A 20264-nucleotide genomic window follows, 5' to 3' on the forward strand; every position below is an offset into this window, starting at 1 on the left:
CCATTGCTCTTGTTGCTGTCCTTGGTGCTGTCCTCTCGACTTTTCGCAACTGGAGAATAGTCAGCCCCTGTTCTAATACTTTCGGAGGAGTAGTCGAGATCCATATGAGACAGGCAGGGACGAGAGGAGCTTGCGGGACAGAGATGGCATCATGGCAACGGCAGCAAAAGGTGAATTATGAAACTTCACTACCTAATGGCCTAGGGCGACTCGAAGCAGGTAGGCAATAGGCGTTTTATACCTTCGTGAATTGAGCTCGAGTACGACCCTGAGTCGGTGGTGTCATACTCGGCATAGAATCCATGGTAACCGAAGCGAATCACAGTCTCTGGGGCTTTTGTTGGCGTTAGAACCATAGGAATAAGGTGAGGGGTGGGTTGAGACAGACTTGAAGCACGGTCGAGGTCCTGCAGGTTGTTGTCCTGCTCCCAATTGCCGTACAGAACCGTGTCCGCCGTGCCGTTCGTAATAGCCCCTTGCCGGGTTCCATGAGGACCGACGTTGGAGGCTGTTTGCTCATACTCTGTGAGCTTGTGGTTTTTGACCTGTTGATCCTCGAGAAAACCATCTTCATCGTACTTCGGCGTGTCGTTCCCAGAAGCCTGCGGAGGCTCCTGCGAGGCCTCCTCGATTGTCGAAAGACGATGAGGCGTATGGTCTTGAATACCATTATCCTTGTTGGATTCGGCTGTCCATAAAATCAGAAACTGAAGCATTTGGCATCATAAAGGCGTCATGGATTTTGAGCACTTACTTGACTCCGCCATCGAGTGCTGGGTTGTCCGCTCACGCCGAGGGAATAAGAGAGACAATGGCGAGAAACTCTTGGGAGTAGCAGATCTCTTCGATTTCTTCAAGGAAATTGTTGTCTTCAACAGCAGGCCTGTGAGAAAGATTGAGTGAGCAAGTTTTAGTTGATGAGATGAAACCTCGTGATGAGTGTTCTGATCGAGCGAAAAGCGACGATGAGCCGAATTTTTCAAACTCCCGAAACTGGGGTTTTTTCTTCTTCGATGACTCGAGGATACAAAAAAGGTATTGAGTATGGAAAACCCTGGATATAAACAAACGAGCAGAAGGAAGAGAAGGAGATAAGTGGTCCGAGTGGGAGAGTGTACCGGAGGAGAGAATTGTAAGATCCAGGGAAAGGTACTAGGGCAGTGGGGGTTTCTTTACCCTTACAGGCTTTTGCCACTGATTGGAGATTAAATCGTGAGCTGCCCTTGCTCTTGTCTTTTTTCTTTGACATCTGGTTGCGACGCTGTTGTCGTTAACGACCAAGCAAGATGCCTTCGAACGGTGAGTTAGGTTGTGAATGGTGTGGGTGAGAACGAGACGCCAGGCTGCGCAAGATGTAAGTCTGAGTTGGTTGCAATACAGAGAGGCCAGATAGGCCAAAAAGAAAGGGGGAAAAAAGGAATCATCCAAAATATCACCTAAGGTTGAGTAGAATAAAGATATTTCATATAAGAGCTCTTGTGTGTCAAGTGCTTTCCAAGTCTGGCTGAAGCGTGTAAGTGCGGAGATCAGGGCACCATGTCTGTCAACTCCCCCAGGGGAACACGCAGCATCCTGAACACAAAACAAAACAAAGGGCAGATACAAAGCATGCATTGCATATCCTTTAGCAGAGCATGGCGTAGCAGGAACCCCAGCAAGTAAGGCTAACATAGTTATGCCTAATAGGTACTTTATCAACAACCAACCCACCGCCTTATTAACATCAAAAGAGTCAGGACTGTTGTTTAGTCAAGCTTGACATCTAGGTTGTACACTAAAGGCCTCCGTGAACAGTAACACTGTTTATGCACAGTTTTATACATTATCTATACCATCAGAAAGAGGCAGGTCACAGAAGGTCTTGCGTCAACCACTCCGCCAATCATCTCAATACTACACCCATAATGTCATGCTGCCCTGTAAATAATCCTCGCCATATCATAGCCATGACCAAACAAGACTGACCATGGCTGCTGATGCTTACAAGCACGTTTTTAACGCCAACCACCAAATTTCACTTCTTGCCCTTGCCTTTAGCAGCTGTTGCCTTGCCACTGGGCCGGCCCTTCTTAGGCTTGACACCTGCATCGTCACCATCCTCGTCATCCGCTTTGGCTTTCTTAGTGGCCCTCTTGGCCTTGGGCTTCGGCTGCTTGATGTACTTATCCCCCTTCAAGTCGAGCTGGTCATCTTCAGCAGGCTCAGCAGGCTCAGCAACATCGACATCGTCGTCTTCTTCAATCGCTTCTTCAAGGTCGGGAGCCTGCTTCGCGGCCTTCTTCGGCTCCATAACATTGCTGGCCTTCATGAAGGGAATGGGATGAGACATGGCGTTGTAACTGTAATGCTGTTAGCATCATAAAGTGTGGCAGAGAAGCTTTTACTTACGTTCGAGTGAATGCCGCCTTCGTCTTCGACTCAATGTCAGCGCGACCCTCAGCTTGAGGACCAACACCAAGCTCTTGAATCGCGTCGAAGTCGTCCCGTGTCAGATAGTAGCTATCCATCAGCGCGATGATTTCGTCAACGGAATCCTTGCCTTCGACAGACAAGCGGCGGACCGTCTGGTCCCAGAGTACAGGCAAGTATTGCTGGCGGATCTCGTTGGCATCGCCTGAAGACCGGAGTCTCATGTGAGAATGCAGCTCACGGACATATCGACCGAGCTTGCCAGTCTTGCTATTGTTGCCGAGCCAGGAAGTGAAGTTGGAACCCATGAGCTGGCCAGCCACGAAGCTTGAGGGCCGAACTGTACTGAAGATTGCGTGTGTGGGCATCAGACTCCATTGCTGCTGAGGCCCGTGAATCATACGGTCGACCAGGTCGCCATCGCTGATACTCTCGGCCGCCTGGTCCACAAGTTCGAGGTATTTGAGGTTCTCTTCCCGCTTGTTGTAACCTCTGTTGTTGAGTGCCATTGGCTTCGTCCTGAGATAGTTCTCCTGGATCATGAGGTAACTGAACTCGTGGTCGTTGAAATAGAGCTCGATCTTTTCGTTCAGGGTAGTCTTGCTTGCTGGAGCGAACAATCCGCCACCCAGCATCTTCTGGCAGATGTCCCATGGCTTGAGAATGACGTGCTTCTCCCATGCCTTCGACATGGCCTTGCCTTTGTCGAAATCCATAGATGCTTGGTCGAGCTTGGCGGTGGAGATCATGTTGATGATCTGGCGGATGTCCTTGTTGCTGCCCTCAATCAGAGCATCAATGACTTGGACAGGGAGCTTCAGCCCTTCGCGGTGGCAGATGGTCATGATGCGGGATCGGACCTGCTCTACCGTTGGTCGTCGGAAGGGAACATCCATAGCCACAAAGTCGAAAGGCTTCATCTTTGGCAGCTTACGCTCATTGCAGATGAGAATGAGGGGTATCTCGGTCTTCTTGCAGAATTTGGCTAGGGCACCAACACCGCCACGATCTCCTGCTGACATTCCATCGACTTCATCCATGATCAGAACGATGTTTTTCTTTCCCCCATCGACCTTCTTGCCGTCTCCGGCGAAGAAGCCGAGAAGCGACGTGTTATTCATGACATCACTGACACCATTTTCGACAAGTTTCTTGCTGCGGGTGTCACTGGCGTTGCTCTCGATGACATCGAATCCAGCCAGTTTGGCCGCCAGGTGGGCTGAAGTCGTCTTGCCGATACCTGGGGGGCCTGAGATGATGATGGATCGCGTGGCGCCCATACCGTCCGCCCCACGCCTCTGAAAATCGTACTTCTTTGCCTTGTGCCAATTTTCGAGCCAGGCCTGAATTTTCTCGACCTGCGCCTTGTTGCCACAAATGTGGTTGATTTGGGTTGGTGCATACTTGGAGGTCCAGAGCTGCACTGGGGCCGCGGTCGGAGTCGTTGGTGCGGCGGTCCCGCGCGCAGCCGCTGCTTGCTTGGCCGCCTTCTCTGCTGCGGCCTTTCTGGCCTTCTCTTCTTGCTCCATTTCCAGAGCTTGCCTCTTGATGGCTTCTTCGTCCTTCTTCTTCTTCTCTCGAGCCTTCTCCGCACCTTTGCCGCTACCGCCGTAGGCGGGCAGTCGTCTAATGAGTTCGAACAGGCCTTCCTCGTTGATGGTTTTGATTTTCATGTCTCTGATCTTCTTCAACTTGCTGGGGCCTGCGTCGTCTCCAAGAACAACATAACTGGTCTTGCTGCTGGGTGCTCCGGTGACTTTGCCGCCATATTTCTTGACCAGCGTCTGGCCCTCCTCGCGGCCGATGGTTTGAAGAACACCAGTGAACACAAAGGTCAGTCCCGAAAGACACTCCTCCTCGCCCTCGGGCAATTCGACAGAGCCGGCATTCGGAGGCACTGCACTGCTATTTCCGCCAGAGCCAGCGTTCTTCCTCCAGTCGAACTTTGCGTCCGGATCCTTGGCAGGAGGTGTAGGGGGCCGAACGGTAGGGATGTCATTCAGAATCGATTGGTACGCCGAATCTTCGGGTTCATCTGCCTTCTTGGCTCGGGGAGCACGTGGCTTGGCAGGGGCCTTCTTTTTCGGTGGCTGATCCTCCTCGGACTCCTCTTCATCGTCTTCGGGGGTCTTGCGTCTCTTCGCACCCGCCGTCGCTCTGGTGCTCTTGATTGGGGTCGCGGCGACAGCACTTCGGGAAGCCACGCGTTTCGGCTTTGGTAACAGATCGTCTTCACTTTCATCCTCGGCATAGTCGTCGTTCTTCCGCTTGTTTCGGCCTTTGACATCGGCAGCGAATATGTCGTCGTCCTCCTCGTCACCATCATCTTTGTAGGCATCGGCGTCGTCGTCCGACTCGAGCTTTGTATACGTTGTGGTACCTCGCTTTTTGATCGCCGCACTCCCGTTCTGGGCGGGTTCTGCCGGTTTCGCAGTCGTCTTCTTGTTGCGTGGGCTAGTCCGAATCTCAACCTCGTTTTTCACTTTGGTGGTTTGGTCTGCTTTTGTAGCGGGTGCAGATCTGGAAGCCTTAGCAGGCTTCGAAAAGTAATCGCTGGCTGTAGTCTCGGTTCCATTTACAGCCTCGGCTCTACAATGATTGTTAGCTACGCGGTGTTAGAATTGAACCAGTCATTTTATGTACTTGGTCTTCTTCTTGTCAGCAGCTTTCACTGCCGGCTTCCTGTATGATAGTCAGCAAGATGGCTTGAGGCAAACAAGTTGGTTGTCGACTCACGGTGCAGGAACAGGTTCATCGTCGTCGTCACTGTCCTCAACGACTTTCCTGTTTCTTCGACCCTTGACAGGCTCCTCGACCTTCTTCGCTGGAGGCTTGGGGGCTGCACCTCCCTTTGGCCCAAAAAAGGACCGAATGTCAGGCATTGTGTGATGTGTGACACTGATCTTGTAGCTGAACGGTCGTCGGGCGAGTTTTGTAGGCTTATGTCGACCGCTGCGCTGCTGCTGCTGCTGCCTGGGGAAGGGATGAAGAGGGCCAGAGGAGATCGTCGTGCCGATGCCTGGGATGCATGCACGTAATGGATTTCCATGGCTGCGACGCGAAAGTGACGCGAGCAGGCAGGCTCTCCATTTAGCCAAAGTGGATCCATGTGGCACAGCACCCGGGAGAGCTCCAGCCTCATTATAACTAGCGCCCAATTTCTCAGGCCACATCAGCCACACCCTTGTCGCCGTGAAGCTAGGGACATTTTTTTGGGGATCCCATCATCAACGACGGTCAACGGCAAAGTCGCAAACATGAGGCCCAACGCTCCTACGGCGCTTCTCAGCGCTTTTCAAGGCCTCAGGATATCTGCGACGCCATCCTTCAGACCGCTTGGTGCTGCGATCCGACCCCAATTGACGAAGCCGCTGGTCGCATCTCAGATCCTCCGCGATGTCCGCCCATTCTCCTCGACGCCTGCGAGGCAAGGCAACTGGCTCGAACCCTCGATCGACCGAACGAAGAAGATGATGAAAGGACGGCCCCGTGTGGCCACTGGAGGTTCAACCAAGGGCACAACCGTTATCTGGGGTGACTATGGTCTTCGAATGAAGGATCATCACCGCAGAATCAGCGCCAAGCAGCTCAAGAACGCGGAGGACACGATTAAGATGAGATTGCGTGGTCAGAAATACCGACTGTACAAGAGAGTATGCTGCAACGTTGGTGTTTACGTGTCGGGTAACGAGGTAAGATAGATCATGGGCGGTATGCGGTGATGCATAGATGTTAACGTTGAGTTAGATGCGTATGGGTAAGGGAAAGGGTTCTTTCGACCATTGGGCAGCACGTGTGGCTGTCAACCAGATTGTTTTCGAGATCAGAGGAATGCTTCACGAGGCAGTTGCGAAGGATGCTTTTCGTCTGGCAGGCAACAAGTTGCCTGGTAAGTCAATCTGTCAGTATCCTATACAACCTTGACTGACTCTGTGCTAGGCCAGTGGGAGTTCGTGCACAAGGGGGAACCTCCTGTCGTTGGTATCACCAAGCTGGACGGTATTACGCTGGAGGATCTGAAGAGGCCAAGAAAGCCGGTTGCGCCCAAGGATTTGCTGGCTGAGGCCGCAAGCAAGCCAACGAGCGCTTCATCTACCACCTCGCCGTCTGCCAAGCCGTAAAGCTGATGACAGCTGGGCTGTAACATATACCACTTTCCTTGACGAGATAGCAAGTAGCAAACTCAACACAGCGGGGTGGCTGTACTATAGATGACCACGTTAGATGATCGTGGTGGGGTGTACAAAAACACGAAAAAAGAATTCATCTGCTCCGAAACATCTGTCGAAGAAAGCGGCTCAAACACTAAATGATTGAGAGAAGAGAGAGCCACGCACTCTGTTCATCCGGCTGGTAGCAAAGGCACCTGGGACATTTACAGGGTGTGGCGTACCTTAACGTGAGCACGGGCCATGGCGCGGCAGCCACATCTGCAGAAATTCCCACTTTACGCGACAACGCGTCTTCCACAAGCATCACCAAAAAGTCCCACGTTTCCAGCCAGCTTCGGGACACAGCGCCATCAACATCGAAACAACCACAATGGCGCTCATTGTCGACAAACACAGACCGAAGTCACTGGAGGCTCTGTCGTACCATCAAGACCTGTCAGATAGGCTTAGCTCTCTTGTAAGTTCCTCGCTGCCGACCTCGTCGCGGCCGCCCTAACATTTCACAGGCGCAAAGCGGAGATTTCCCCCATCTGCTGGTGTACGGCCCGTCTGGCGCTGGCAAGAAGACACGCATTGTCGCCACTCTCAAGGAGCTATACGGACCCGGCGTAGAGAAGATCAAGATCGATGCTCGTGTCTTCCAGACGTCTAGCAACCGCAAGCTCGAGTTCAACATTGTCGCGTCGAATTATCACCTCGAGATCACACCATCGGACGTCGGAAACTATGACCGAGTTGTCATCCAGGACCTGCTGAAAGAGGTGGCACAAACACAACAAGTTGACCAGTCGGCGAAGCAGAAGTTCAAGGTCGTGGTCATCAATGAGGCCGACCACCTCACGAGAGACGCGCAGGCGGCGCTGCGTCGGACAATGGAGAAGTACTCTCCAAACTTGCGGCTGATCCTCCTCGCCAATTCGACGGCCAACATTATTGCCCCCATCCGATCGAGAACGCTACTCGTCAGAGTGGCTGCACCAACACACGAGCAGATCTGTGATGTCCTGGCAGTGTCAGCGAAGAAAGAGAACTGGCCCATGGTCAAGGGCCTGCACATGAGGATAGCGCAAGAGAGCGGCAGGAATCTGCGCCGAGCTTTGCTCATGTACGAGGCCGTCCACGCACAAAAGTACAGTATATCCCCTGCCCGGTGCGAAGCCGAGATTAACAAAGTGACAGCGAGAAAGTGACGGATACCACACCGATTCCCCCACCAGACTGGGAAGCTCTGATCAGCCAGATCGCGAGGGAGATCATCGACGAACACACCCCTGCTCGGATTCTTCAAGTGCGAGCAAAGCTTTACGACCTCCTGACGCATTGCATACCGGCGACGACGATTCTCAAGACCCTCACCTTCAAGCTCATCCCGCTGATAGACGACGCACTGAAGGCCGAAGTGATCAAGTGGTCGGCGTTCTACGAACACCGAATCAGGATGGGCACAAAGGTCATCTTCCATCTGGAAGCATTCGTGGCCAAGTTCATGAGGATCATGGAAATGTACTTGATGAGCATGGATTTGTGAGCAAATGGTACATATCAACCAGAGGCGTTTAGGGGTTCAGACGGCATGTTGAAGTGTCGGGTGGGGTAATCATTTAATCATATCGGACCAGTGACAGAATGCAAACAAACTGCCTCGCGACTCCGAATCGGTCAGGACATTATCGTTGTCTCGCCGTCAGCCCGATTGGACGATGGCTTCAATGGAGCCCCAGGAGCTTGAAATCACGTTGAAGTACATCCAAGTGGGCGCGGCTTGTGCCCGATCGGCAGAGGGTCGCGGTAAGGTTCAGGCCCAGGAGAGATCGTACCCGACGAGGGTGTGTCGGAGTTGCCTGTATCTGGTAGGCGACGAAGTGCATCTCGTGCCTCATGCAGGTGTAAGCAGCAAGTGCAAGGGCAGGATACGATTGCATGGCCACGGCACAGCGGCGAAGACGGTCCCTTTTTTTTCTTCCTTTTTTTTTCTTCCTTTACTCAACAATCTGTCATCCAACGGCCCCAACAAAGCTGAAATTCCCACATGTCTACGGGGCCCAAGATCCATCCACCGCGCGAGGCTCGGAAGCCACTGTGGGTTTTCCTTAACGGCCCATTCGAGAGGGCTCCGATTCTTCCCAAACAAGCCCGGCTACACGCTTGCGTGCTGCCTCCTGCGTGATCAACGGGCTTCTCCAGTGCCCGACAAGAGAATTAAAAGTCGAGGAAAGGGAGATTATTCGTCCGGGTTCCCGCAGAAGGACGACTAGGAGACCATATTTCGACCTGAGTGCGGCGGCGGCGGCGGCGGGAGGCGTTCCAAGCCTCCCCGCGGATGTCGGGTATGCCAAGGCCGTACTTCCATTCGTCCGTCCTATGAGACGATGGTATGTGGAACTGACCCGGATAGACAGGGAAGTTGGGGATTAGTTGCACCAAGCAAGGGACCCGGCCTTCTGGAATCATTAATGGCAAAGCAGCAGTACCTAAAACAGCGCACCACAAGCAAGCACGGGCGCAGAAACCTGGGTACCCATGGGGTAAAATGCGGGAAGTCTGTCTGGGGAGTTCAAGGATGGACGAAGGTTTTGAGGGGAAAACGTGGAGGCGTGTGATTAACCGTAGGATATCTCGAGAAATTGGCTTCGAAAATGGTCGTTGGTATGTGAATGAAGTTTCCCGGTGCTCAGTCCGATGTAGGCTAATTGATGCGCCATTCGACTTTGGTGAGAAGTATAACGGACGAGAGACGGCGCATTTTCTTCGTCTGAACAGAACTACATGGCGGCTTTTCGTCGCATGGCCCCCAAAGGTACCTACCTACCTGGTAAGGTATACATACCTAAGACCTTTCTCCCGCGCCTACCTTACCCGAGGTGAGACGAATCCACTCAGATACCTTTCCCTTCTTCCACCTGCGCGAGGACGGGGCTGAACTTCCGTTCGGCCCCTCCAACCACATACTCTCACTCAATGTACCAGCCATGTCCGTAATGTTTCTCCGCGTGCAAGGTCTTGGGAGGTGGGAGTGAGCCCCCTTCTGTTATTCATACAGTCACTAGGTAGTTGCGCGGCCGAGTGCGCGGCCGCTGCGTCTTAACAAGCAGCCTCGAAAACGGTCTCCAAACTGATACAGTATCGGACGACCATGATTCCCCCGAGTGGGCTCTGCTGCTGTATCTGTAGTGCGACTGTCCACGGAGGTTATTCTGTGGATCGCGGCCGACGTCGGAGATGCCGCATTACGACGAGGAGCGCTGTCATCAACGGCCATGGCAGTGGATTCGAGGCTATTGTTGCTCTTCCAACCCGTATTAACAAGCGCAAGCCTGAGAACCCACAATCCGCAGGGACAGAAGATATTGTTTCCAAGTTGCGACTGCAGGGGTGGATGTCGCCGACCCCAGACTCTGCGAGACTTTGTTGAACCCCGGGCATTGCCAGACCCCGAAATGGTCATGATCAACGGCGGGGCCTAGCCGTCCTCGTTCTGCGACGGACCATGCTTTCTGTTCCGTAGGCGAAGCGACCCTCTCGTGGAATGCGCCAACGCGAAGACGTCGAGCTTGAGTTGAAGCAGAGCCAACATCAACATTCAGAAATTCGCCTGCTCCTGCACCATCTCGAAGACTTGTGAGCCAAGCCAGAGCTCATTGTCATGACGATGTCATTGTTGGGGTCGCAGCCAATCACGGGGGTTTGGAACGTCACGGCATCATGGGTAGCGCGTCGCGATCAGCACCCTTCGGCCTGGGCTGGCACATTACTTCTCTGGGCGACAGTCTTAAATGGCGGCGCAATGCGGTCAGCCTAGAAGACTTTAGAGGCGCAAATCCGACGCCGCTTGGAAGAGGGGAGTGCGGGGGAATCTTGGGTGGGTGAGGGGCAATCTCTCTGTACCTCGCCGGCCGAACAACATTGTCTCTGACAACGGAGTCTGGTTGTTATGACAAATGCTTCTCAAGCTTCTGTCTGCCCTTAGACAGGACCGGCTTCCCAAGGTCAAGTTAAGTCAAAAACAACTGGTGCCAGACGCCACCTATGCCATTCACACGCCTTGACGAATTCTATTTACGACACGAGATGACAGGCCACTCCAAGTGAAGTGAAGATCAATGAAGTAGCGGACGGCGTGAGTTCACCTAATCAAAAGTTGAGAGCTCCGACCAAAGACTAGCTGGGCTTCTTCCACTTTAGCATAATGACCGATGCCATGATATAACAAGACCGACCCTAGGCAGTCAGGTTCTCGGCTTACGATCATCGACAGCAAGCAACACACGAAAAGATTGACACGCGATACTCCCATTTACGGGCAGGCTCCGGCGCCGGTGGTGTGGAAGCGCATGTGCCGTTGACTGGAGGCAACCATACAAGGCACTTAAGATGCTCTTGGACGTCGTCACCGTCATCCGAAGGGCAGGTACGGATCGATCACGAGCAGAACGCCTGGACACACTGTTTGCTCGGCCGGTCGACGGGATATTGCTACCTCGCACTGCCGGGACTCAACACGATTTCTCGTCTGCTGATTTCTCTGACCCAGCCAACTAGCGCGGGCAACCATGTTCCCTTCCCCAGGCCGGAAGTCCCAGGACTAACCGTCAACCGACGGACCCAGGAGGATCCAGGCGCGGGTGGCAGGCGGGCATGATGGAGAAAGGTAAGGTACACACACACTACGGGTGACTTCGTCTTGTCTTTGACTGGCGGGGTGGTCTTGGGTCAAATTGGATGCGAGGGGTTGCAGGGAAGAGGGGTTCGCTGGTGGTTCGGGGCAAAGGAAAAACGCATCGACCCCCGGCCAAGCGGTAACGGCACAGCGGTACCAAGCAAGAAGCGGATGGGATGGCGGAGACCTGGAAAAGCATTCGCCAATGGGCGTAGGCGGGAAGGGTTGGAGGAAGTTCCCTTTCCGCATGCCTCGTCCCTTTTCTCCATAACATCATCGGGCTGCACTGCGCCGTGAATGTGATCCATACCGCCGCGAATGGGGCTCCTTGCCAGGCCGTAATCACTGGAACTGGGTGCTGAGGCTGCCCGGTGCCAGCGGGTTGAAGCGTGTACGATGCCCCCCCGGCCACACGCCCAGGAGGGCATCCCATCCCATTAGGCAAGGGGGGGGAGTGAGAGAAGCAGTGGCTGGCCCTTGGTGTTTGTTGCAAGGAAGCTCTTCATAGACTCTCAACGCGGTGCACCCCCAAGTCCCCAAGTCCCCATTCGCCCAGCAATGGCAATCCCGTACCCCGTCCAGCTCGCGGTTCGGCCACCTGGAAGAGCTGGTCTTCTTAATTACTACTCGCTTCCTCCTGTTCCCATTTCCTTTCACATCCTCCTTCTCCTCTTTCCCCTTCTTCTTTTTCACTTTTCCACAATCAACAACTGCTCCAGTCCTCAGATACAAGAATCAATACAAACTCACGACACCACCCCAAGTCGAAGCTGCCCCGTCCCAGTCGACTCTCGCTGCCACTACCCGCCTTGCAGCAGCAATACCAAGGACACCACGCGACTTTCAACCCCTCGTCCTCGAGTGCTGTGGGGAGTTGCGCCGGTTTATGTCCAGCTTTGCGCGCGACCTGCCATCATAACCGCACCACCAGAGCCGTTTCTCTTACGACGAGGACCAGAGAGACAGACCACGTCGAACGATTCTCCGTCTTAGAGGCTCCAGCGTCTCTCGAGGTCTGCACAAAGTACCCCGCATCCTTCATAAACGCACACAACACACATACGAAGTACACGCACACACACAACACCCCGCCACAATGACCGAAGCTGCAGAGCCACAAAGGGCCCCTGTGGTCGCTGAGGCCCACCTTGTTGATACCTTCCGTAAGCCCGAAAAGACCCCAATTTCCCGTCATGGTTTCCATGTCTCTCGCGCCAGAGAGCACCGAGCAGCTCTGACGCAAATCTGGCCTCCTTTTGTCCCTGTTTTCTCTTCTTTCTCCCACCTTTAACATTGTTGGGGACTGTCATGGCTAATCTCTTTCCCAACAGACCCCCCCCAGAAGATGCTTGACAGTAAGTGCGCCGCTGAGTTGCAGACCCCGACCCAGACCCAGACCCAGACCTAGTCCACACAAATCCCCGTTCCGTGACCAAAAGTCGCGTGAGGGGCACTGGAGACGATCGTGGATGTGGTTGCAAGGGGACGAAGATAGAGGGGCACCCAGCGTAATTTGGGAGCTATGGAGCTCGTCTTATTGGACATTGGCTAACAGTCCCGCCTCTCTTCCCGCAGAGCACCCCAGCAAGCCCCACTTGAGCAGTAAGTCCTGACCCCTCTTTACCCCAAATCCAACCATGGTCATTGGCTGACCGGAGCTGCCCCCCTTTCGCTGCTGCTGCAGGTCTCGAGGACTACCAGAAGCTGTACAAGCAATCCATCACCGACCCCAAGGCCTTCTGGGGCACTCAGGCACGCGAGCTTCTGTCGTGGTTCAGCGACTTCCAGACCGTCTACTCGGGTTCCTTGGAGGGCGGCGACAGTTCCTGGTTTGTCGAGGGCCAGCTCAACGCCTGTTACAACTGTGTCGACCGTCATGCCTTCAAGGACCCCAACCGCGTCGCCATCATCTACGAGGCCGACGAGCCCGGCGATGGCCGCAATGTCACCTACGGCGAGCTCCTGCGAGAGGTCTCGCGGACCGCCTGGGTTCTGAAGCAGATGGGTGTGCGCAAGGGCGACACCGTCGCCATCTACCTGCCCATGATTCCCGAGGCCATCATCGCCCTGCTTGCCTGCGTCCGTATCGGCGCTGTCCACTCCGTCGTCTTTGCCGGCTTCTCCGCCGATTCCCTCCGCGACCGTGTCATCGACGGCAACTCCAAGGTCGTCATCACCACCGACGAGGGCAAGCGTGGCGGCAAGTTGATTGGCACCAAGAAGATCGTCGACGATGCCCTGAAGCAGTGCCCCGACGTCTCCCACGTCCTGGTCTACAAGCGCACCGGTGCCGATGTGCCTATGACCAAAAGCCGTGATTGGTGGTGGCACGAGGAGGTCGAGAAGTGGCCTGCCTACTTCCCCCCCGAGCGTGTCAACTCCGAGGACCCCTTGTTCCTCCTCTACACCTCCGGCTCTACCGGTAAGCCCAAAGGTGTCATGCACACCACCGGAGGCTACCTGGTCGGCGCCGCCGCCACCGGCAAGTACGTTTTCGACATCCACGACGGCGACCGCTACTTTTGTGGTGGTGACGTTGGCTGGATTACCGGTCACACCTACGTTGTCTACGCCCCTCTGCTGCTCGGTGTGACGACTGTCGTCTTCGAGGGCACACCCGCCTACCCCAACTTCTCAAGATACTGGGACATTATCGCGAACCACAAAGTCACCCAGTTCTACGTCGCCCCTACCGCTCTTCGCCTGTTGAAGCGTGCTGGTGACCAGCATGTTAAGGGTGACATGAAGCACCTCAGAGTGCTCGGCTCCGTCGGTGAGCCTATCGCCGCTGAGGTATGGAAGTGGTACTTTGAGGTCGTTGGCAAGGAGGAGGCCCACATTGTAGACGTAAGTGTAGCTGTGTCTCGTCGAGGTTATCGCATGGAGCTAACACCATCACAGACATACTGGCAGACCGAGACCGGCTCTAACGTCATCACCCCTCTGGCTGGTGTTACCCCCACCAAACCCGGTAGTGCTTCGCTGCCCTTCTTCGGCATTGAGCCCGCCATTATCGACCCCGTATCTGGCGAAGAGATTCACGGCAACGACGTCGAAGGTGTCCTGGCTTTCAAGCAGGCCTGGCCCAGCATGGCCCGCACCGTCTGGGGTGCCCACAAGCGTTACATGGACACATACTTGAATGTGTACAAGGGCTACTACGTAAGCATTGGTGTCGCGGCGCTTGAGAAAGATCCAACTGACATGATCCCAGTTCACCGGTGACGGTGCCGGTCGTGACCACGAGGGCTTCTACTGGATCCGTGGCCGCGTCGACGACGTCGTCAACGTCTCCGGCCACCGTCTCTCTACGGCCGAGATCGAGGCCGCGCTCATCGAGCATCACTCCATCGCCGAGGCCGCCGTCGTTGGTGTCGCCGACGAGCTTACCGGCCAGGCCGTCAACGCCTTCGTTGCTCTCAAGGACGGCAACGAGGCCTCAGATGCGCTCCGCAAGGAGTTCATCATGCAGGTGCGCAAGAGCATCGGTCCTTTTGCGGCGCCCAAGGCCGTCCACATCGTGCCCGATCTGCCCAAGACCCGCTCCGGCAAGATCATGCGTAGAATCCTGCGTAAGATCCTGGCAGGCGAGGAGGACCAGCTTGGTGACGTGACAACCGTAAGTTGCCATTCTCACCCATAATCAGGAAGGGCCGTTCGTATACTAACCCGGCGACAGCTTTCGGATCCTTCCATTGTCGAAAAAATCATCACCATCGTCCACGAGGAGAAGAAGAAATAAAGACACGATGTTGACACTAGCGTGCGAGGGCTGAAGTGAGCATTGATACCACAGGACAGACGAGGATGTACATAAGAGGTACGAGTACCTGGTTGGAACCCACGAATGATTGAGGGGTTGTTATTCCTTGCCATTTAGCGACACTTTTGACTATTGCATCCAATAAAAAAACTTGGAAAAACTACCCTTGCCTCGTTTCATCAAAGACATCGTCCGACAGTCGAGTTTGATAACGATACGTTGACTGGCGACGACGACTCAGACAATCATCGGCCACTAGATTGATGCGAGCGAGTGCAGAGATAAGGGACACGACAAAAGCTCAGCCTCGTCGTTGGGCCTTCAAGTCTGGTCCGTCCAGTCATCTGCCTTGGACGGGTACTCGGACGTGAAGAATGGAGAATAAGGACCGTTGCGGCCCAGGTAATCGGCCATGGGTCCGGAGGCCCGGCGGGGGGCTGACCGGCAGAGACCGGCATGCCTGCAACTCGTAGACACTCGGACCCCACATGTCCGACGTACAGATATCGACGAACGGGACTCGGTGCTTCCCATGGAGGAAGACTCATCGCATTCGGCGCGGCTGATTTGTGAACTGACCACAAATGTTTGTTCTTGATCACGAGTCCGAGGACTCTGAGTGGGATGCTTCGCTTTCTGTGCTGTGCGTTTGCTTGCCATCGCTCCGCTTCGTAAGCCTCGCGCTGCCTACGCGTGTTAATTTGCCGCCTTCTGCGCCGCGGGCCGGGAGGCGCGCTAGCGGGGTTCCGTCGAGGGCCCGGCGGCGGGCGGCGTGATGCTTGAGCACGGCCAATTGGATGAGGGGTCATGACGTTGCGCTAGGCTGGGTCGCGGGCTTCGAGGGCGCGCGGGATGGTGTCGTCGTAGGTCAAGTGCCTTTGGCCTTTCTTGCTGGCTTGGGTACGATACTACAGGGAGGCTGTCGCAGCGGAGAGACTGGGGATACATACCTGTTGAGCGCTGCTCTGCATGTTAGGTTCGGCTGCTGGCAAGGATGGACGTGCCCGGTGTGACCGGGTGGGTGGTGCGATATTGAAATCGTATGTGTCCATCGCTTGCGTTCCACGCAGATGCGGTGCGTAGACGTATGGAACTTTGGCCGGCTGCGCGACGACTTGACGCATATCTCGCCAGCCTGTTATGTACTGTACGCACGGGTCAACTGTTGGTAATTACGGCAGCGTCCATTCGGGGGACGGATATGTGAGATCGTGAGTGATTTTCTCTGGGGTACTCGGGGAGTATCTGTGTACGCTTGCGACCCGCGCTGGGCACAGTTCGTATCGAACCGAATGGCTCAACTTGCAGATTTATCCCGGTCCGGCACGGACATGGCACACAGCCCCAGGCGACGAAGAGAGGGACGCAAAGCAGAGGGGGGGGGGCTCATTCCATGGGCGAAAGCTCGTGAACTCTTGGTCCCGATATCGCGAGCCAGCCGATGCTCGCAGTCGCGGGTCGGTCGCGCCCAAGGGCATAGGGCTTCCGTGGCGGAGGGCCCTCGGTATACGCGAGCTGCTTTCCAGCGCACCGCAGCATGTGTGCCGTGCTCATGAATCAGGACCTGCAGGAAGGAACCTGTTTCTCACCGATGATCCGGGTTGATTTGTTTCTGCGCAGTATTTCGGCCAACCGCATTCATCAGCTTCCCGGCACCGAGCTGGTGTCACTGGCCCGTTGTTTGCACCCTCCCCGCCCCCTTCTCGCCAGTTCAGATTCTGCTAGTCATGAGCATAGCCTCCTTCGAGGTGGTGGTGGTAGTAGCTTAGAAAGAAAGAGAAAAAAAAACGCCTCCCGCCCATCGTCGTCGTCATCGTGCTTTGGGAGGAGAGGGAGGGGGCGTCGAGGCTTGTGAGAGTGGCCGTACATCCAGTCAGGCCGGCGGATGGCTGTTGGACAGGCTTGGCATGTCATCAAGAGTTTTCCAAGAACACGACTAAAAGGTCCATCGCGCTTGAGACGGACCGGTTACAGAGTGGGAGACTGGTGCTGGTGTAGACTTTTTTTCTCGAGCACGTGGCTGACGGCACTAGCGATGGTGTGTCGGTCAACTTTTCACTTACACACATATACACACCCACCAAGAACGGATCGAGGTCTTGGGGGTGTGACAAGACTGGAGAGAGCACCTGCCCGTAGCGCTGCTGTCTGAGATGGTGGGCAAGCCTAGGAGGCTAGAGTGAGTCTTGGTTGATGCTTGTATCGGCTACAGGTTCTCTTTCTGTCAGAAATTCGAGTCGGATGGTCTAGGGTGTGGTGTGCCCGTACCCCCAGAAAGAGTACGATCCATACATCAAATAGGGCTTCCGGTTCCGGCCGGTGTAAGGCTGGCTGTATTCCAAGGGCCCGGGTTCGAAACCATCTCCGTCCACCCGGCAACCGTACTGACGGTCTTGGTGACAGATCAAATCCTTGGATGGCGGGATAACCGGCAGGCTCATTTGACCTCGTGAACACATGCTCTCCAGGGAAGCCGGAGACGACTTTCGGATGAATACAATCCCTGGTCTACTACATAGTAGACGGGCTATTGGAGTGAAGAGGCCTAATTACGACCCCCGACCGGCATTCTTGGCCAGAAATCAAGGCCAAGCAGGGAAGGTTCAAGGGAGAGAGAACTTGTGAGGGAAGTCGGCCCAAGAAGCTTGGCAACCAAGATTTGCGGCATTCGCAGTGCCGTAAGCGTTCGGAAGGAGTTTGATACCCCGACTCGCGCAGGCGGGGGAGAGCAAAGGAAATACTGGGGGGATGAGAGACGAGTATGTCCAGGAGGCCTCTTCGATACCAACTCTTCATTATTTCACCAAGGTCTTCAGGTTGAGTTTTTGTCGATTATTCAGCGACACCGAAGAAGCCGACTGGTTTTGTTTGGTCGGTTGTTATGGTGTGGCATGCAAAGCCACCTAAAAATGGGGTCGGACGCGCAAGCCCGTGGACCAAGATGTATCTTGATTTGTGCAAGCCCAGATCGTACTGTCCACACTTGCAGGTTTGCAAAGGCGACCGGGCTGACGGTATCGGATCTACACCGTAGAACGACTCTTGAAGCCGTCAGAGAGGGCTGTGAAAGCGGGGATTGATGCATTAGAGGCTGGCAGTTCTCGAAATCCAGGTCTCCAAACCGTCTGATGTTTTCTTTCTTTCTTTTGTGGGATAGACGGGGGTGATTGGTTCGGTCGCTGCCGGGGAATATTGAGTTTTTCTAACCCGTCGCCCATCCGTCGCGATCCCCTGCACGTGGGAAGTCTGTCGAGTCCGATTCTCATCAATCAGTCTCCACTGGGGGAGTTGTGTCACTGAGCTTTGAGGGGGGAGTGAGAGAGAGGGAGAGGGGGGAGAGACTTGAAGTTGAGAAGGGATTGGGTCTATGGCTTCCTTAGAAGCTGTGTAACATTAACAATGTAAACGGCGATATCTCCCCCGGAACAGCGTGCTCATCATCAACAAAACCGTTTGGAGAGACACTGCGACAAATGACATCAAACGATCGAATCGAGCTTAGTGGCTGCTGCTCTGAAAGTCGCCCGTCAGAGAAGTTTAAGCCAAGCCGACTCCGCCTCCCCGAGACTGAGACCTTGCCCACCCCAGTTTTTTAGCAAGAGGAGGGAGACGTAAGCTGACAACAATAAGCTTACCCTTCGAGAACAAGCAAGACAAGCAAGTCCCAAGGCCGTCCAGCCCGCAGGAGATCCGTACGAATATACTACTGCACTAGAGAAAGTAGAAGAAAAGAGAAAAGAAAAAGGCCAAGAGATGATGGGCGTGGCCACTTTGGCGCATTCGGAGGTCCACAGGTACCTAGGATGCTTGATTCAGGCTGAACAGTATATAACCATCGTCGCTGCATGAATATGCCTACAATTGTTGGCAAGAGTCTAAAGCGACCGCATCAGCGACGTTTTCGGATACATACCAGAAGAAAAGGGAATAACACTCTTGGAGATTCCGCGAAACCCAGCCTACCTTTGACAGCATTCTCGACGAAACCCGCTGCCCAGCTTCGAGTAAAAGGCGAAAACTGCAAATACCCTGCTCCAGCGTGCCATCGGCTCTCTGAAACACCAAGGACGGAGAAGAGGCGCCTTTCCCGACACAGGAGCAGAGGCCGCGACTTGGCCAAGCGTTTGGGACCAAAAGCTTTCACCAGAGGAAAGGGTACGTAGCCTGTTTATTGGCTGTCGCTAAGAATAGTAGACAGCGAGGGATCGGGTCCTTGTCAAGGGAATCTCAGCCCGGGCTGTCTGACTGATTGTCTGTACATCTATCTATCGCAAGCCGCTGATATGCTGCTTAGACCAGTCCACCCTCCTTGCCCCACCCCCCCCCAAGCTTTTCTTCGAGACTGTCATCCCAACAACGCCCCTCGCATCCCTCCCCTACTTCGGCTCCGTTGCCTCTCTGGTCCCCTTTTCCTGTTGTCGCCTCAGCTCAGACAAGGCCAGTGTCAGACTCTCAGTTCAGTGAGAGCCCTCCCCTTCGACGCTGGGATTCCCTCGTTTGCAGCCGCAACCAAGAGAGATCCGGGGTCCCCCCCCCCCAGTGTGTCGCATCTTACGCCCACAAGGTGCGTTCGAGCGATTTTATTTTCTGTAGAACCGCATCATTGCATGCATATGTCGGTCAGCGCCATGAGATGAACTATCGTGGGAACGTGGACATGACCCGTCATAGCCAGCCGATGCCGGTGGGTGCGCCGGAACCTTTCACCTCAATGGCTAGCGTTGCTGGCTGGCCGGGCTACGGACAGACGGCGGGTCCTTCGGCACTTTTCTCGTTTCTCTTTTCCTTTTTTTCTTCCCTTTTTTCTTTCCCTGAAATTTTTTTCTTGTCAGTGTCAATCAGACCGAAGGAAGGGTCATGGTCGGACGCAGAGCCCGTCGTTGCGCCCGCGCTGGTCAACTGGCGACCCGGGGGACGGATGGGGGTGACAATTGACGGAGGATCGACCGGGTCGCAGAATTCAAATAGTTTGTCACTGTTAGCGACCTGGCGACTAACAACAGTGAAACAGCAACGCAAAAATCCGAACCCCTCCGGGCCCGAGAGACACCAGTCAGTCACTCCGTCAGGACTCCGCCTGTCGTTTATGTTACGACAGATACCCCTACTGAACCACTGAAGGGGTGGATCTCTCTGCCAGGCTTTTGCTGCGCTTTCTTGGTAACTGTGCAGGGAACCAATCCCTAATACGCGGTACGAAGGTACGAATACCGTGGTGCCCTGCCCAGGTATTAGTCCATTGCTTGATCGGGGGTGTTCCTCT

The 20264-nt window shown here is 54.7% G+C and overlaps 5 protein-coding genes across 5 annotated transcripts; 3 read left to right on the forward strand and 2 right to left on the reverse strand.

The window, feature by feature from the left end:
* Positions 1-200: 200 nt before the first annotated feature.
* Positions 201-767, reverse strand: CH63R_10233 (uncharacterized protein; the record flags this gene model as incomplete). Its single annotated transcript, XM_018305207.1, has 2 exons — positions 201-688; positions 755-767. The coding sequence occupies 2 exons, from the start codon at positions 765-767 to the stop codon at positions 201-203; spliced, it is 501 nt and encodes a 166-aa protein (XP_018154631.1).
* A 1247-nt stretch (positions 768-2014) lies between these two features.
* Positions 2015-5291, reverse strand: CH63R_10234 (Replication factor RFC1 C terminal domain-containing protein; the record flags this gene model as incomplete). Its single annotated transcript, XM_018305208.1, has 4 exons — positions 2015-2339; positions 2389-4998; positions 5053-5091; positions 5146-5291. The coding sequence occupies 4 exons, from the start codon at positions 5289-5291 to the stop codon at positions 2015-2017; spliced, it is 3120 nt and encodes a 1039-aa protein (XP_018154632.1).
* A 375-nt stretch (positions 5292-5666) lies between these two features.
* On the forward strand, positions 5667-6530 carry CH63R_10235 (Ribosomal protein L16p/L10e; the record flags this gene model as incomplete). Its single annotated transcript, XM_018305209.1, has 3 exons — positions 5667-6101; positions 6157-6298; positions 6349-6530. The coding sequence occupies 3 exons, from the start codon at positions 5667-5669 to the stop codon at positions 6528-6530; spliced, it is 759 nt and encodes a 252-aa protein (XP_018154633.1).
* A 421-nt stretch (positions 6531-6951) lies between these two features.
* On the forward strand, positions 6952-8109 carry CH63R_10236 (Replication factor C subunit 5; the record flags this gene model as incomplete). Its single annotated transcript, XM_018305210.1, has 3 exons — positions 6952-7038; positions 7088-7710; positions 7761-8109. The coding sequence occupies 3 exons, from the start codon at positions 6952-6954 to the stop codon at positions 8107-8109; spliced, it is 1059 nt and encodes a 352-aa protein (XP_018154634.1).
* A 4225-nt stretch (positions 8110-12334) lies between these two features.
* Positions 12335-14980, forward strand: CH63R_10237 (Acetyl-coenzyme A synthetase; the record flags this gene model as incomplete). The annotated part of the gene is made up of 6 exons (XM_018305211.1): positions 12335-12401; positions 12570-12593; positions 12842-14085; positions 14140-14400; positions 14453-14857; positions 14918-14980. The coding sequence occupies 6 exons, from the start codon at positions 12335-12337 to the stop codon at positions 14978-14980; spliced, it is 2064 nt and encodes a 687-aa protein (XP_018154635.1).
* Between the last annotated feature and the right edge of the window lie 5284 nt (positions 14981-20264).

This window comes from Colletotrichum higginsianum (assembly GCF_001672515.1).
Source record: "Colletotrichum higginsianum IMI 349063 chromosome 7 map unlocalized unitig_7, whole genome shotgun sequence".
NCBI lineage: Eukaryota > Fungi > Ascomycota > Sordariomycetes > Glomerellales > Glomerellaceae > Colletotrichum > Colletotrichum higginsianum.